This window comes from Pleurodeles waltl, chromosome 6 (assembly GCF_031143425.1).
Source record: "Pleurodeles waltl isolate 20211129_DDA chromosome 6, aPleWal1.hap1.20221129, whole genome shotgun sequence".
NCBI lineage: Eukaryota > Metazoa > Chordata > Amphibia > Caudata > Salamandridae > Pleurodeles > Pleurodeles waltl.
In genome coordinates this window covers 1152155241-1152171560 of record NC_090445.1, presented here as the reverse complement: position 1 = coordinate 1152171560, position 16320 = coordinate 1152155241, and the positions used below count along the sequence as shown (strand labels likewise).

The window sequence follows — 16320 nt, the reverse complement described above, 5'->3', positions numbered from 1 at the left end:
GGCACCCACATGGTGGCGGTAGAGGGCGCAAGGAAAATGGCGCTGCAATAGGTGCAGCACCACTTTTCTTAAATCTGCCCCTAAGTCCATCCACAGCATCAAAAACAGCCAGCCCAACTCCTCGCTAGCTCACAGTACCTCACCTACACACCCAACTCTGCCAGCGTGAAAGTTGATTATGGCAACCTGAACATGTCACTCTGACTCCCCAGGGAAGCTGTGGAAACAGATCTCACCCTTTCATCGCATTACTCAGGCATTCCCAGGCAAAACACTAGAGAGATATAAGATACGTTTTCAATACATTTATTAAAACAATCGTAATTTTGCATAGAGAGAATGAATGATATGCAATAATTAGACAGATGAAACAAATTAAAAATTGCAGCATAATGACCAAGATAAAGACAATGAACAATCAAACCATGGTGAATAGGTTCTAAAGATCCTAGAGGTTCTTACCTGACCCTAAGACTATGCTGACAGCACGCAGGTGTACCATTCTGCCTGGCCTGATCTAAAGGATTAGCCTTAGCCCCATACCTGGAAATGGTGTCAGATGTCAGCCTGCTGTGTAGATGGCAATCCTCTCAGGAAGCTGGTAGATTAGCACCAGCAAAGCTGCATATAGAACACAACATTCATCCGAAGATGGTCGCAGCTGTAATGCCCCTCTGCCCCATCTGGGTTAGTGCATTACTTATATAATAAAGAGACGCTATTTTAGAATAAAGGCTCTGATGCATTCTATGCCTAGATGTTTGAAGCTGTTACCTGAATGGGCACCACAAGCACTATTAAGGACGTAAGTAAAAAGCAATTTTTTTTTTGTTATTTCAAACCGTAACAATATGCCTTAAAACACCATGCAAATGTCAAACAAAATAAAATCAATTATTCAATAAGCCTTGTAACCAATGAGCCCATTCATGTTAATGGTTACCTAGGCTTATTACTGCCTGTGTGCAGCGGACATAATGGTTACATCCTGGCACTGGAGCATGAGGGGAGAGCTAGTGCTGCCCCTGTGGGCCTTCCCCCCAGGGCAGGGATTTTGAAGGAATTCACAAAATTCCTAGCACCCAACATTGTCGCATCTACACTGTTCCACTTGTCAGCCTAAAAATGTTTTGTTTTTCAAACTGCCCTTTTGGACCCGCTTTCATTCCCCCTCAATTTTGACTTGTTTGTGGCTCTTCCCTGTCACAGGCACTTGGCCCACCTACACAAGTGAGGGAAATGTGTGCTGGTGCGGTGATCCCACACAGAAATGTGGGGGAAAATTGGATTTTTTAGCTAAATTTGAGGATTGATGAGGATTCTGATTAAGAAAACACTGGGGGAGCCACGCAAGTCACACCTTGCTGGATTCCCTCAGGTGTCTAGTTTTCAGAAATGTCTGGTTTTGGTAGGTTTCCCTAGATGGCTGCTGAGCGCAGGACCAAAAACGCAGGTGCCCCCCGCAAAAACAGGTAGTTTTGTATTTCATAATGTTGAAGTGTCCCTGTAGTGTTTTGGGGCATTTCCTGCTGTGGACACTAGGCCTACCACACAAGCGAAGTACCATCTGTATCGGGAGACTTCAGGAATGCTGGGTGGAAGGAAATTTGTGGCTTCTCTCAGATTCCAGAACTTTCTATCACCGAAATGTGAGGAAAAAGTGTTTTTTTGCCAAATTTTGAGGTTTGCAAAGGATTCTGGGTAACAGAACCTGGTAAGAGCCTCACAAGTCAATCTTGGATTCCCCTCGGTGTCTAGTTTAAAAAAATGCACAGGTTTGGTAGGTTTCCCTAGGTGCTGGCTGAGCTAGAGTCCAAAATCCACAGCTAGGCACTTTCCAAAGAACACGTCAGATTTCAATGTAAAAACATGAAGCGTCCATGTTGGTTTCATGTCGCGGGCATTAGGCCGACCCACTCAAGTGAGGTGCCATTTTTATTGGGAGACTTGGGGAAACACAAAATAGAAGAACAAGTGTTATTGCCCCTTGTCTTTCTCTACATTTTTACATTCCAAATGTAAGACAGTGTGTGAAAAAGACATCTATTTGAGAAGTGCCCTTTTATTCACATGCTAGTATAGGGTCGCCGAAATTTAGAGATGTACAAATAATCACTGCTTCTCTACACCTTATCTTGTGCCCATTTTGGAAATACTAAGGTTTCCTTGATATCTATTTTTCAATCTTTATATTTCACCAAATGAATTGCTGTATAGCCGGTATAAAATGAAAACCCATTGCAAGGGGCAGCCCATTTATTAGCTCTGGGTACCTAGGGTTCTTGATGAACCTACAAGCCCTATATATCCCTCCATCCAGAAGAGTCCAGCAGATCTAACGGTATATTGCTTTAAAAAATCTGCCATAGCTGCAAAAATGTATACAAAAAAACATGGACAGAAATGTCTTTTTTTACCTCAATTTCAATATTTTTTTTATTTTAGCTGTTTTAGCTGTTTTCTGTAGGAAAACCTAGAAGGATCTACAGAAATGACCCCTTGCTGAATTCAGAATTTTATCTACTTTTCAGAAATCTTTTGCTGTTTGGGATCCAGCATTGGTTAAATTAAACCCTGGCTGACAGGATGACATCAACCAGGTGTACAAGAACAGGAACAAAGTAAATCCATCCCCATCAATTCCCTACTCAATCTGAACAGGGTTTGATTGCTAAGCTGAACACAAGTAGCAGTACCCACTGAGATTGTAGCCCTGTGCAGCTTTGTAGGACAAGGTGGGTGAGCACTCCAAGCTCTTGTAAGATTAGAAAATGTGCCACAGAATCAGCCAGTCATGCCCAGTCCTCACTGACCCTGGCCAGGGTATAACAACCCATCTATGAGGAAAGGGCACGCAGCAGCTATGGCTCAGGTTCATGTCAGCCGCTGTGTCTTTTTAAACGGAGCCCAAATTCAATAAGGTGAGCGATTCCCTGAAAAATGTCACACATCTAGCTGAAAGCTGAACATCAGCGCCACTCATGCAGTCGATAACGGCTTTGTTGCACTGAGTGATGCCTAGGCACATGAATATAGGTTTTAGCCAATAGCATCTTAAACTATTGAGGGCAGGATTAAGGCAGATGATGTACAGCAGTGACCCCTTTCTGAAATTACAAAGATGTCAGTTATACTCCGATTAGCCTTTTAAACGCTCAAATTTGTAGGCTTTCAGTGGGATTAAGTCAAATCACAGCCTCTTAAGGTCTATTTTGAGTGCCAAATTCATTGGGCTGGATAATTATGAGGCTCTCCCCAGGTCTCAGTAGAGCGATGCACATAGAGCGGCAATTTTCTGAGCTAGCTCTTGCAGATCCCCTTCTTTTCATTTTATTTTTGTAGTTTTGATTAGCATTTTGGAAGTTAGTTTTGGGGGCGCATTTTGTTCAAAGATGCTTTTGGCTCCCAAATGTTCCATCGCAGTTTTCACCTTAGACTTCCATCTGAATTTCCCTTCCTGAATGCTACACCAAATCAAATTTTTAGGGGATTCTTTGGGGGGCACCTTGAGCTTAGCAAAGTACCCCAGAAATTGAGCTTTCATGATGATGGATTCTTTGCTCATTCCAAATTCCAATCAAATTCGTGATGACAGGGTAGAGACGGAGAGACGGAATAAGCTTCTATAACATCATGTTTGTGCATTGTACAGCCATGAATTGATTTAGTCATTGAATATCACTGAACCATAAGCTAAAGTTGCCATAAACTTGGCATCAATCACTTTACATGTACCATTAAGATCTGGATTATGCATCTTTATTCCCAGTTTTTTAAAGCTCATTATCATGGACAAGGATATTTCTTTTAAAGCTGAGAGCTGTGTTACTTGGGACCCACATTGAGAGTTGAAACTTGCTCCAGAACTACCTCATTCATGATAAACCTAAATTTTGGGGTGGAGTTGTCTCTTCCTGCACCACAAACCATAATTATCGTTTTTGAATGGTTGGCTGGTAGTTTGTTGTTCTTGCAATACAACAAAAGAGTTTCCAATGAACACTACAGCCCCATTTCAGTGTGACCAAAAAGCATTGTGTCATCTGAGTATTGGAGACAATGGATGTGAGTTTGTGCAAACTTAGGAGGGAAGGCACGGACTTAGACTAGGGAATCATTTATATCTGCCAAATAGAGATTAAACAATAATGTAGCTGAGATGCATCCTTGTTTAACACCAGTGTTGGTTTAGATCTTATGATTTGTCACTCTGTTTGCAGATGTTTTCACATGGACCCAGGTTCTGGTGTATAGACTCCTAGTGGCTCTGAGCAGGTTTTCCAAAATGCCTCAATTGGTCAGCTTTTGTCAGAGCCTTGGTCTGTTCACTTTATTGAACTTAGTTGTAATGTCAATAGAAGCTACATGGAGTGGAGGTGCGTCATTGCTGTTAGCAGCAGAAATTTAAGAAGACAGGATAGTTAAATTCTCTTCAGTTCTGTGCACATGTCTGAAGCCTGATTGAGTGATGGGCATTATAGACTTCATGTTGGTCCATTCCTCTAGCTCATTATTCTGGATTTTTGTGAAACTTTTGCCCTTGTTGTCAAGGAGGGCAATTAATCTAAATTTAGCCAGTAGATCCAGTGAACCCTTTTTATCAATTGGTATTTAGATTGTGGCTCTCCCGCTGCCTGGCACATCATTCAGCAAGGGACAATTCTTGAAAAGGGGGCTTAGCACAGACGCCCATTTCTCAGGAGCTGATTTAAAGATTCTGGGTGGCAGACCATTGGGCCCTGGGGCACCAGCTGAACAAAATGATGCCAGAGTTTGTGAGATCTTGTTTTTGTCAGCCAGTACTTTGCTCCAGAGCTCCAGCATTTCTTGGCAGTGGCCCTGCATGCAATCTGGTAGGAGGACTGAACCGGAATCATTATCCACTGAATTGTAGAGATTCAAGATATATTCAGTCCACTTGAGAGCTGTGATTGAGAGAAGGCCTTTGGGTTATTTTTGCTGGGTCTTTTCGGTACTAGTTTCCAGAATTTAGCAGAGTTTAACTTTTGAAGCCTTGTGTAGTTCAACCCATAGTGTTTCGTCTTCTTGCCTAGCCAACTCCCATACTTTGGCCGGATAGGCCATCCTAGCATTCCTGATCTCGTCGGAGTCATTGTAGTGCTTTTGTTCTTATAGGGTGCCCTCAGGAGCTTGTTTAGTTTATACTTCAGATCTCCTAAAGCCGGATGGGGGTTCTTGGTTCACATGCCTCATGGGGCACTTTCATTGCCAGTGAACTGCTTAAGCAGCTTTTCCAGCAATTGGGTCCAGAGGCGAGGAGACAATGAATACTCCTTTGAACCCAGAGCCAGCATTTCCATCAGTTCCTCTTGTTTCCTTGCTGACAAGGATATTGACCATTTTATTCTTTGCGGCCCTCAGACACCTTCCCCGTTACCAATTCTCATAATTTGAGGGAGGCTAGTAGTTTTGCCGGAGAGAGTGCAAACTAATTTTGCATGATCATTGGTCAGGCTGTTCAGAACTTAGAATTTCCTTACCAGGGAAAAGTTCTGGGTAGATACCCAAATATAATCAATCAGTGATGAACTTGAGCTTGTTATATGGGTGCTGGATGCAGGTTGGTCCAGAGTGCTTCTCCCATTAAGGGCTTTAAGGCCCAGAGAGCTAGGAGTAATGGCAAATTCTTCTCCCCCCTATCCTTTTTTATTTTCCCCAGCATCATTTCAGGAATGTGCTCTTCAGTGTCTTCTTCTTGCTGGCATAAGGGAATTTTTGCTGGTCCGAGTAAGAACATGCTAAAGTCTCATGCCGTTAGCCACCAGTTTGCAGGAAATTGTTGCGTTAAGCCTTTGATGGTACTTGAAATTTCTTTAGTGATTCATTTTTTCTTGGGTTGTTTAGGATCTATGTAGATGCTTCCCATGACCATAGTGGGCACTTTTCTGCCCTGCTGTTTTTTTTGTAGCTATGACATGCAAGAAGATGTAAGCCCCCAGGCCACTTGCTAGCACTTTTACTTTGATATCCAGAGCTTTATGTATAATCATGGTAAAACCACTCGCTGAGTGTTCCCCTTTAGCTGAACGTTCAACTGCTGATACAAATTCAAAGTGATTCTGCCAATTGGTGGAGTCCAGTTGCCAAGTTTCTAGCAGGTAGATTATGTATTTTTGCATATTTCTTGCATTGCATCATTGGTGGCAAGGAGGTTGTTTAGGCCTTAAATATCTCATGAACATAGTTGCTTGTCCAAATTATGAATAGGGGAAGTCCTGTGTGCTTATTCAGTTGCTTGCTGGTTCACGGGGTAGGTTACTGACATTCACTGGGTGCTTGAGCCCAGCCAGCAAGCTCTTTCATTGGCAACTGGTTCCGTAGAGATCGAGATCGGTTCTGCTGGGATTTTTGGACTTGTGAGCCCATGGCACAGCAAAGGAAAGAGTCTCACTGACGATACTGCTGACTTATTTTGGCAAGAGGCCAAGTATATTTTGGTTTTGCAACTTGGCTGATGCTAATGTTCCACTCAGCCAATACATTCAACCGGCCTTCCACTCACCTTGATATCTCTTCATCACAGAACAGGACTTTGATTGCCTTATCTAGGCGGTCATTTCTCCCTTGGATGATTGAGATGAAAACCAAGTCTTTTGATGCCAGATTTTCCAGACCGGGGAGAGCCAGAAGAAGTTTAAGAAGGTCCCTATGTTCAGGATGTCTTCCCTCCCATAGGAGATGCATCAGGGTGAAAAATGAGGATTGCCTCCGGAGCCTCGATTGTCGATTGTTCTGGAATGGGCACTGGTGGGGCCGGAATTGCAATCTCAGTTGACTTGCTTGACCATGTGCGGCCCCTAGTTGCTGCTGCAGGGGAACAGAAGATTCTCACTTGCTGAGGAGAGTATTAAGGTGGATGCACATGCCTAGGGGTAGGGTTTAATCCATCAAACCAGCCAACTCCGCTGGACAGACCATACCCGAGACAGCGGTCGGTGGCATGGGTCTTATCTGATGACGTTGCTGAAAGTGCAGAGGAGTCCCTTGGTTGAAAATGTAAGTTGGTGCTAACTGATTGTTGGCAGTTTTGGTTTGTGAAGTCTGTTTTTCCTAAGTGGATATAATGCAATAGCTGGTCCTTTCTGGTTGCTTTGCTGAAAGGAGATTCCCTCACCAGTCCTTTTAGTGGCATTCTCCCTACTTGTGTGGTTACTTTTCAGTCTGGGTAGCAAAGTGCTTGGACCAGTTATATTTCTTGTTGTCTATGCTGAGACAATTGCTAAAGATTTTGGAGCACTTGGAGGAAAGCACTGTACAGTGCTGCCCCTGTCAGGGCCTGCTGCAGGTCTAGGTTTTACCGTCCATTTGGCTGAGTGTCTTACCTCAAAATGAGGTGGAAGACCCCTAGGCAAGAGATAACCTGTGACCAATGGATTCTCCTTCACAGAGGAAGTGCTCTTTAGCTTGTTTTCTATTTTAGATTTTTCAAATGTAGGGAACATTTTTTGGTCTGATTTTATTTGGTATTTATGTCTTTTATTTATTCATTGAGTTCTTCAGTCACTTTTGGTTCTTGTTCAAGAGCTTATTTGTCTGAGGATCACCACTTCCTGGACTGGAAAGTTTTGCGACTCAGGAGTCTGCACTGCCCTCCTTCTTGGGCAAAAGATTAAGAGTTTCCAAAGCTTGGCCATCAGATGACAGTTTGGATGAAGAGTCAATACAAAGACAAGCTAGTATTCTGGCATTGGAGTTCAGAATTTCTGGAGTGGGTCTTGGCCAGCTGATTGACGTATTTGCAGTGCATGTCTGATATGCCCTCCTCAATTGACATGAGATCCTGGAGGGTTGGTAATTTCTGGGTCTTGATCGTCATGCAACAGATCAGGTAAAAGGCCAATGCACAGACATGATGGAGTTCTGACTTTAATGTTCAATGTTTCAGGGGATGATCTTGAATGGATAAAGGACTTATTTACTTTGCACTTGGTCACTCGATCGAACGTTATCCCAGGGAGAGTTTAAATGTTTTCTAGAAGAAGTTGGCAGTAACATAAGTTGGAAGACTTGTCTGTCATTTGCTAGGCTTTCCAAGAAGAGCATTCAATTTATCCAAATGGGCTTTAATAGGTTTGACACAGTTTGCCAGTGTTTGGAGGATTTATATTTGTGTGTCTGGTTTGTCTGCATGCATTATAACTGCCTGACTCATAGTTGTCAAAGTACTGTTTATGGGTGACCACCAACACAGACCCATCTCTCCTACAGTCGCTTTGCATTTATTAGAAAGTTTGTGTTTGAATCTTGTTTTAGGTTTTCTAAGTGGAAGCCCTCGCTTGGTGAGCACTGCACAGGCAATGGTGCACCCTTATGGATCACAGGGCTAGTGACTTGGTGCCCACTTGTGAACAATGGCTCTTGGTGCATCCCAGTGGGTCTATCTGGGTTTGGTTCTTGAATGGAGACCCTGCGGCTGAGAAGGGCGGCTTTTCCTAGTCCCTAATCCCTGTGGACAGGCTGCAGACAGAGATGCCGGCAGGGATGATGGCAGAGGGATTGCTCACATGCGCACAAGCTGCACTGGCCTATAACCGGCTGCCTCCGTGCGACAAGAAGGAACCACAGCCTAATGCTTGCTATCTGCCCCACACCACTGCTCCAGTGATCCAATGCTTCACTGCCTAGCCACTGCCGCATTGCCACACTATGTGCCTCCAGTTAACTTTCCATTCAAACTTTGAGATTAAACACTTGCTGGGTGGCTGTCTCACCTTCACTTTTTGGCTGCCTGGCGCCTCAGTTACAGCTCTGGACTTTGACTTCGGCCCCGGCTGTGGCCCAGATGAATCAGACACTTTTTAAGCCCGTTCCTCTTCTCCCTCAGTGACCCACCACCTGCCGCGATAGCTAGGTAGGTTGGTTGGTGCTGATGCTGGCACTCGGCTGTACTCGCCACTCACACCATGCAGCACACAGCCAGCACAGCTCGCTCAGCCCCTCTGCCCTCCCCTCCCCCGGAGTCAGTGGGCTTTACTAAGAGCAGACAGTGGCAGCGAGAGCAGCTCAACTGACCTGGACACACGGCAGAGTTGGAGCAGCGGTGGCAGCTCCTACCTCACTCCTTCTTCGCAGCTGGACAGTAACTCCTACTCTCCTCTAACCAAAAGTATGCCGGTTTCCAGCAACACAAGCACTAGGATATTGTGTACTATGTTCCTAGCCTTGAAAAGAATCTACTGATTGCATGTTGAGAAAAGACTAACTAAAACAACCAATTTGTACAATATAATACTAGAACAGCATCATGCATGTGAAGTGTGTAAAATGTCATTGCTAAAAGTGATGCAGCTAAAATGTGTAAAATATGAAATTTAAAATGAGACTAAAAAGGTCGGAACCAACTCTGGTCCAAAGGGTCCTCTCAACAAATGTATGCATTTATGTGAAGGTTGAAGTAAAGAGTATTACGCTGGTCCAATGTACTGCAGAGTTATTGCCCCTTTTGCAATTATCGAATTACACTAGGGAATGAATCAAACTTTTCTGTACTATTTGTTTGAACTTTAGATGAGCTCACCAGTTAGTCAATGTGTTGTTTTGAGAAAAGAGAGAGAATTTCACCACTCATGCCGCCAAGTCTACTTGCTGTGGTTGTATGGGCAATAGGAATGAATACGGAGATGAATTCAACCAGACACTGAGGCACATATTTATAGTTTTTTAGTGCCGCATTTGCGTCATTTTTGGATGCAAAACCGGCGCAAACTTACAAAATACAATTGTATTTTGTGAGTTTGCACCGCTTTTGCTTTAAAAAGTGGCGCAAATGCGGAGCTAAAAAAGTATAAATACGTGCCTGAGTTTTAGAGGTTCTTGATGAAAGTCATCAGTGGTAAATGTTAAATACATTTCAAGCATCCTCAATGAATTGATGGACTGAGGGCACTAGAACAATTACCATCTTATTTCAGCTTCAGCAGTCTTGATAATGAAAAAAACTTGGGGGCTGGTAAAATAAAAGAGTGGACTAAGCATTCCCTGCACATATATGCACCCTGGCAGGACTCTCTCAGCCTTTCTTTTTTTTAAAGTTGGAGCATGGTGCATGATTGATATGGTAATAGTGCCTATAGTTAAACGATCAAAAGCACTTTTTTTTTTTTAGTGTGCACTATACTGATTAATCACCAAGTACATATAGGTTAAAGTACCTCCTGCTGTGCATTATAAGAATATTGCAAGTGACTGAGGAGTTCCGGGATCATAAAGAGGAACCAGGCTGAAGGGCCGAGTTTGTTTATAAGTCATTGAACTCTGGGGTGACTTGCAATATCCTATTAACATAAGACATGGATATTTTATGCCATATGATATTTGGTCACATTATTATCCTTCCCACATACCACTTACATTCTTCGTGGCTTGCTCTTTCATATGACTGAGATTGTAGTGTTGCCAACGTGACAACTAAAATCAGAATATGTAGTGTGCAACTGAACGCATCAAAAAGCAGCTGGTAATTTGTTTAATGTAAATCAGTTTAAAAATATACCGTAGGTCGAGATTGTGAAGAAACATGCACAGAGATTAAATTTTTCCTTTATAATGTATAGCATGCAAAAACACAACTTGTTGCTATAAATAGCTTTTTCCCATTATTTTAGGAAAAAATGGATTAGAAAAAAGAAATGGCAATTTTTATTATTGTTGTTTGAAGTGGAGCTGTAATTATGCTCCTTGATCCGCTTATTACCTTGGCCGCTGGCTTTGGCAGCATGCACTATGACATCACTAATTTATTACAATTGAGCAGCTACATCATTTCTGTATTACATGTGACTAGACACTCACAATTGTATGTTAATAAGGACATTAGTGATTGTTTTTAGACAGGGATTGCAGGCTCCCATGTATTGGGTATAGCATTTTAGATAGGTAACAGATAATTTCAGGGATGTTTTTTGCCAAGGTGTTCTGAGAGACACCATAGAATCGTCTATTATGGCCCTCAGATCCCAAGGAGAAAATTATACCTGTAATTAACTATTTACTCATCTATGACTTTGGGATATGTATGGCCCTAACATCCTGTGTCACTGCTTACAAGTGCTACACATGGGTAGAACAGTAATGAGAAAAATCATTCATAACATGACCTATCCTACCTGACTTAAATGTGAAAAGAATGAGCTTGATATCAACTGTGGCTACATCATATCAGTGAATTACCACATTTAGAATCTGGTGTAACTAATATAGGTGTCCTATGGAAGCCATGCATAACATTATTACATTATAGTAACATTGTTATAGTTGTTCAAACTAGAATTGGCGGAACCAACAAGTCTTGCCTATGGAAGCTATTGGATTTAGCAATATTAAGTAGCAGTGTGGCTAAAACTAATTTAAAAAAATCTATGACACAGCCAGGGCTAATGTGCTTTCTTTGAAGTGAATTAACACTGAATACTTCATAGTCCTTTTTATTATTCTTTTTAACCATGCTGCTTAGCAGCCACGCCACTGTACAGCATGGCTACAAATCATTGCCAAAATTAGCAAAGCCTATGCTGTACAGCATGAAAAAAGGCATTGGTAGAGCCAATAGTATCAAAGGTGAGACCTATTGGCTTTGTCAATGCATATTAGGTCTCAGCACAACACCAAGCAAATTAGTTATTGTCCCCATGCATTAAAAAAGAAGAAATATGATATTTGCCCACGCATCCTATCACACAAAGAAAGCATGTCCATGTCTTAGTGAAACAAAGGAAACAAATAACATCAAGTATCACCTATAAAAGCAGATAAAATCTGGTGTCACAATAAACATTCATTGCGAAGAATAACAGGGCTTCTTTGAATTGTGTGTGGCATAGTAAAACATCGCTACAAATTGCAAGAAGCTCAACAAGGAAGACAGTGAAGAAAAAATAAAAGTAGAACCTCAAAGCATGATCAGCAGAAGGACAGCAATCAAGCTGGAGCAATCAGTAGTTGGACCTTGAGGAAGTAATGTCATCACACACTGCCCAATTAAAAGTCAGCAAATAAGAGTGACAATGAAGACAGCTAATTTTAAGCAATAGGTGAGCTGCAAGCCCCTTGTTGTATACAATATCTCTTGCAATCAGGAGAACGTGCAGCACATGCCCTGTGACAGGCAAGACCTTAACATGAGATAGTGATTCTGGTTGGTATTCGCATAATAAAAGCCTTGGTCAAACTTCGTTTTTAGGACTGAATAGTCATGTAAACTGGACCACATTCTTTACCCAACAGAGTAGAGCTCTCCAGTTTTGGTTTGTATCAAATGCTTATGGTACAAAGCACAGTTGCGGTACATGATGTATTGGTTGGGAACTGCACAATGTATTTAGGATTCACAGTATCATGCACCTCCAATATTCATGAGTCAAAATTCCTTCTGAGAATCCTTGCTCTCTTGCTGCGACTACAGAGATGGCACCTACAAGGATCTGCACGTCTGTGTCTACATTCTCAACCTCAAAACCTAAAGAAAGTGGCACTTCAAAATGGAGATGGGGGAGCATGCATCACTATCTGGTATATTTTCTCCTGATACCCACAGCTGGCAGTCACAGAAAAAAAACATGTCCGTCATAGGAGACGTGCTCTATGCTAAATTTGTGAGTTGCAGGAACAACTGTAACTGTAATGCACGTTGATAAATTTCAAGTTTATGTTTTTATCTTGCTTGCCACTGTGCCAAAATGGCCATGTGATGTGGAAATCCTTAGATACATCATGCCACAGTTTTGAAACGTAATGCACACATTTGCTTTTCAAACTATTCTTCCACAGTATGTATCTGTACATGACATTCATACTTATAAATACACATACACACATAAATATATTTCTATATGTATTAAAAGACACACACATGGAGGCAAGTGCACCTTTGCACACAAGAATGCACTCTCCCGGATTAAGTCACTTAATGCCGAGCACATATTTGGTGTAGCCATCCTCTAAACATATGTCCTAATTAAAAAATATTTTACTGTTCACATCGTCTTTTAATGTAGATCCATGAATGTTTATGGCATGTTTTGATTGACATAAAGCATGCCAGCATACTCTAGTGACAGTGTTTTTGCTTTTTGAAATTGTATTCTCATAAATAATCCATTCAGCTATCCTTTCACAGCTGTCAAGAACCAAGTCACAGGCAACTTCATCCTCAATTCAAAGAGCAAAGATGTAAAGGCCAAAACATTCATAGATGTTGGCCTGGAGTGGGAGTACACTATTGAGAATGACAAAGAGAGTCTGAAAACTAGTGGGCCTTTACATGAAACCATTGCCATTTTGGTAAGTAGTTTTTGGTAAGTAGTACCATCTTAATCTGTTCAAGAAAGCATTATCTAGTGTGTGACACTACATGCCCAAAAATAGATTTAAGGCAGGTAAAATTTGATTTAGATGACATTTAAGTTTAGGTCTGAACACACATTAGCAAAACAGAGCTTCAGTCTTGACATAGCCTTCCCAAAATGTAACTAGTTCTATGTAAGACCAACAGCTCTTTTGATGAAGGCTGGATTTAGATTCATGATCCCAATTGACGTTTGGCTATTTTGATACTTTGCATGAGACTGGAGCAACAACAACAAATGTTGAATGTTGTGCTTCCTCTCCTTGATCTTTCTTTAGATAGAATTTATGAAAAAGCAAAGCATGTTCTGAGTGATAACTTCGCAATTTGGAAATCAAGTAAAATGGGTTAAATTAGTGAAAATATGCAAATGCTAGGTAGGGATGGGTGGAACTCGTGGAATTTGACTTCATGGAATTCCATGCAGTTACATAAAAACTCTGCAAGAATCCGTGGAGTTCTGAAATAGGCACGTTGCGCAGATGGCACTGTGATTTACCACTTGAAGCATGATCTTTGCTGAAAAATCACCGAGAACAGCATCACACAGTGTGCCAAAGAGCACAGCTACTCAAGTTGATTTTGCTGCTCCTCAAGTAGATTTTTGACTTGAGTGGTGGTTGCGACCACGTAAAAAAAATCTTACTGGATATCCTCTTAGTGACCGGAGACCAAATTTCACTCACTTTCGCCAAATTACTTTTCTGGAGCCGTGCACAAGATAAAATTCCACCATTCCACCATGGCAATCGGTGGAATTCGTCCAGAACTCTGCATTACAAGAGTAGTGGAGAGTCACCAAGATTCTGCCAATTCCACAGTAATAAAGGAATATTCCGCCCACCCTTAGGGGCATATTTATAGTGCCCTAGCGCCACCTTGCACCACATTAATACAATTGTTTTTTACGTTAATGTGGCCCAACAAGGCCGAAATCCCCGCTCCTTATTTACAGGGTGGCAGAATGCATGCATTGTGCCACCCTTTAACCCTTTGCGCTACATTATGCCTGCATCATGCATAATGTATGCAAAGGGTGTGTTTCCCCATTAGAGGAGCCGGAAAACTGGCATAAGGAAATCTATGAGATTTCCTTACACCATTTTTTACGGCACTTTTAACGCCTGCTCAAGAGCAGGTGTCAAAAGGGGCCTTCCATTCAATATTTTGGCACTACTCCTGTACAGTACATCAATAGTGTCATGAATAATGATGCTATTGCCCCCTACCCTGTGCCATGGTGCGCCGTATTTTAAATACGGCGCACACATGGTGGCCGTAAGGGGGGGCTAAGGGGCGCAACAAAAGTAGCGCTGCACTCGGTGTAGCTCCACTTTCCATAAATCTGCCCCTTAGTACTAAATGGCTACCTAAATCGGAAGTGCTTCAAATACTGTATGAGCAACGTGTTTGACCATTTGCTACTTCACTTCATAATCAGTGCTAATGTCAGCTCCTGTGGGTACTAATCACGAAGATACTTTTGAGACTCTAGAAAATTCTTTCTATCCAGTGCTTAAAATTCAGCTTATACTTACCACAGTTGTGTGACTACCTTGAATCTCCAGATTATTTCTATTCTTGCCTACAAGTTTACAATTTGTTTAATTGCAGGATGAATGCGTTCACAAGCCCACCAGCTTTCCTGTCATTGTTCTAATAATGTGTTGTTTTATTATGATATAATAGATAGAATGCATAGGTTAAAAAGGTATCATCAATTAGAAGTCAAATCCAAACCAAACACCCATTTGACAAACGTGTGTATTAGAGGGGATTCTAAATTTGCAATCCTTGTTTGATCTCAGGCTTGGGATAGAGGACCAAATCCATTACTGCAGATAAGAGCTTTCCTTTCATAAAATGGGTGAGATTATTCCACCATTACCATATCAGGTTATGTCCACAGACACTTCTTTAAATAAAATAACAAAGGGGTTATTGTAGCAACATATGGTTGTTACCCATTGCAAAGACTATGAAATATGATGGGAAAAATCGTGTAAGCTGATATGATGAACTTGAAACAGTATTTATTATCTCATCATCATCCTCTGAATATTTATTTTACATTTCTTGGCTTTTTTGGTGAGAAAACAACATGACAACAACAGGGAAGAGAATAGGGGGCGGGGGGTCAGGGGTTAGGGGAACACTGTGTGGAAGCAGATTTGAATACATGAATAATCATCACATTGACCCACCAATGGAGAGATACGTTTACAGCAGTATCAGCATAAGTTATCCACATTGTATTCAGTCCATGATCTGATGAGAGAATGAAACTGGTGGGTGACCATAATATCTCCAGACTCTGACTCAAGATACCCATATATCGGGGAGCAAGTGAGCGGGAGAGAGTGACTTTGGGAATTATCATATAGTTGCCTGGGGTTGGGGGGGGTCACTGTCGGGGAGGGACCTTCGGCATCCAGCTGGAGAGGTGAGTCCCTCTGCCTGAGGGATGTCTGCAGTGGTTCCCAGAAGTCTTTTGGGCCTGAGCATGGTGATATAAGCTCCCAGCAGGTGGAGAGTTGTTCCTGACAGCAGGCTGCATTATGCAGCCATGCCTTCAATATGGGAGTCAGGGTCTTCCACTGTGCATGGACATGGCAGTAGAAGCATATCAGTGAGGTGGCAGACCTCAGAGGGAACATCCTTGAACATATCACAGGACACCAGTCAATGAGGCCTGGGGGGAGTGGCCCATAATCAGGGGCACAGAGAAGAAAACTCCAATTTAGTAGACCACCAGTAGGCACTCTCAGGAAAGATGGAGGAAGGAGGTCAGAGGGATAGTACAGTGTTGGCAGCATGTGGACCGCCATAAGCCCCATGCAGTGAAGCTGTATCAGGATGCAATACAGCTTGCGGCGAATTTGAAGTGGATGAGTCACAGTCTATAGTTTGGGGAAAGGGCTGCTGTTTGGCCACAACAGAATGACCACTGGGCATCA

At 42.2% G+C, this 16320-nt stretch overlaps 1 protein-coding gene across 1 annotated transcript in view; it reads left to right on the top strand.

The window, feature by feature from the left end:
- ADAMTS14 (ADAM metallopeptidase with thrombospondin type 1 motif 14) overlaps window positions 1–16320 on the top strand; it is a 654816-nt gene that overhangs the window by 561495 nt on the left and 77001 nt on the right. Inside the window, exon 16 of the mRNA XM_069240367.1 lies at window positions 13136–13299. Coding sequence (XP_069096468.1) covers window positions 13136–13299 — 164 coding nt within the window. The remainder of the gene's footprint in view (window positions 1–13135; window positions 13300–16320) is intronic.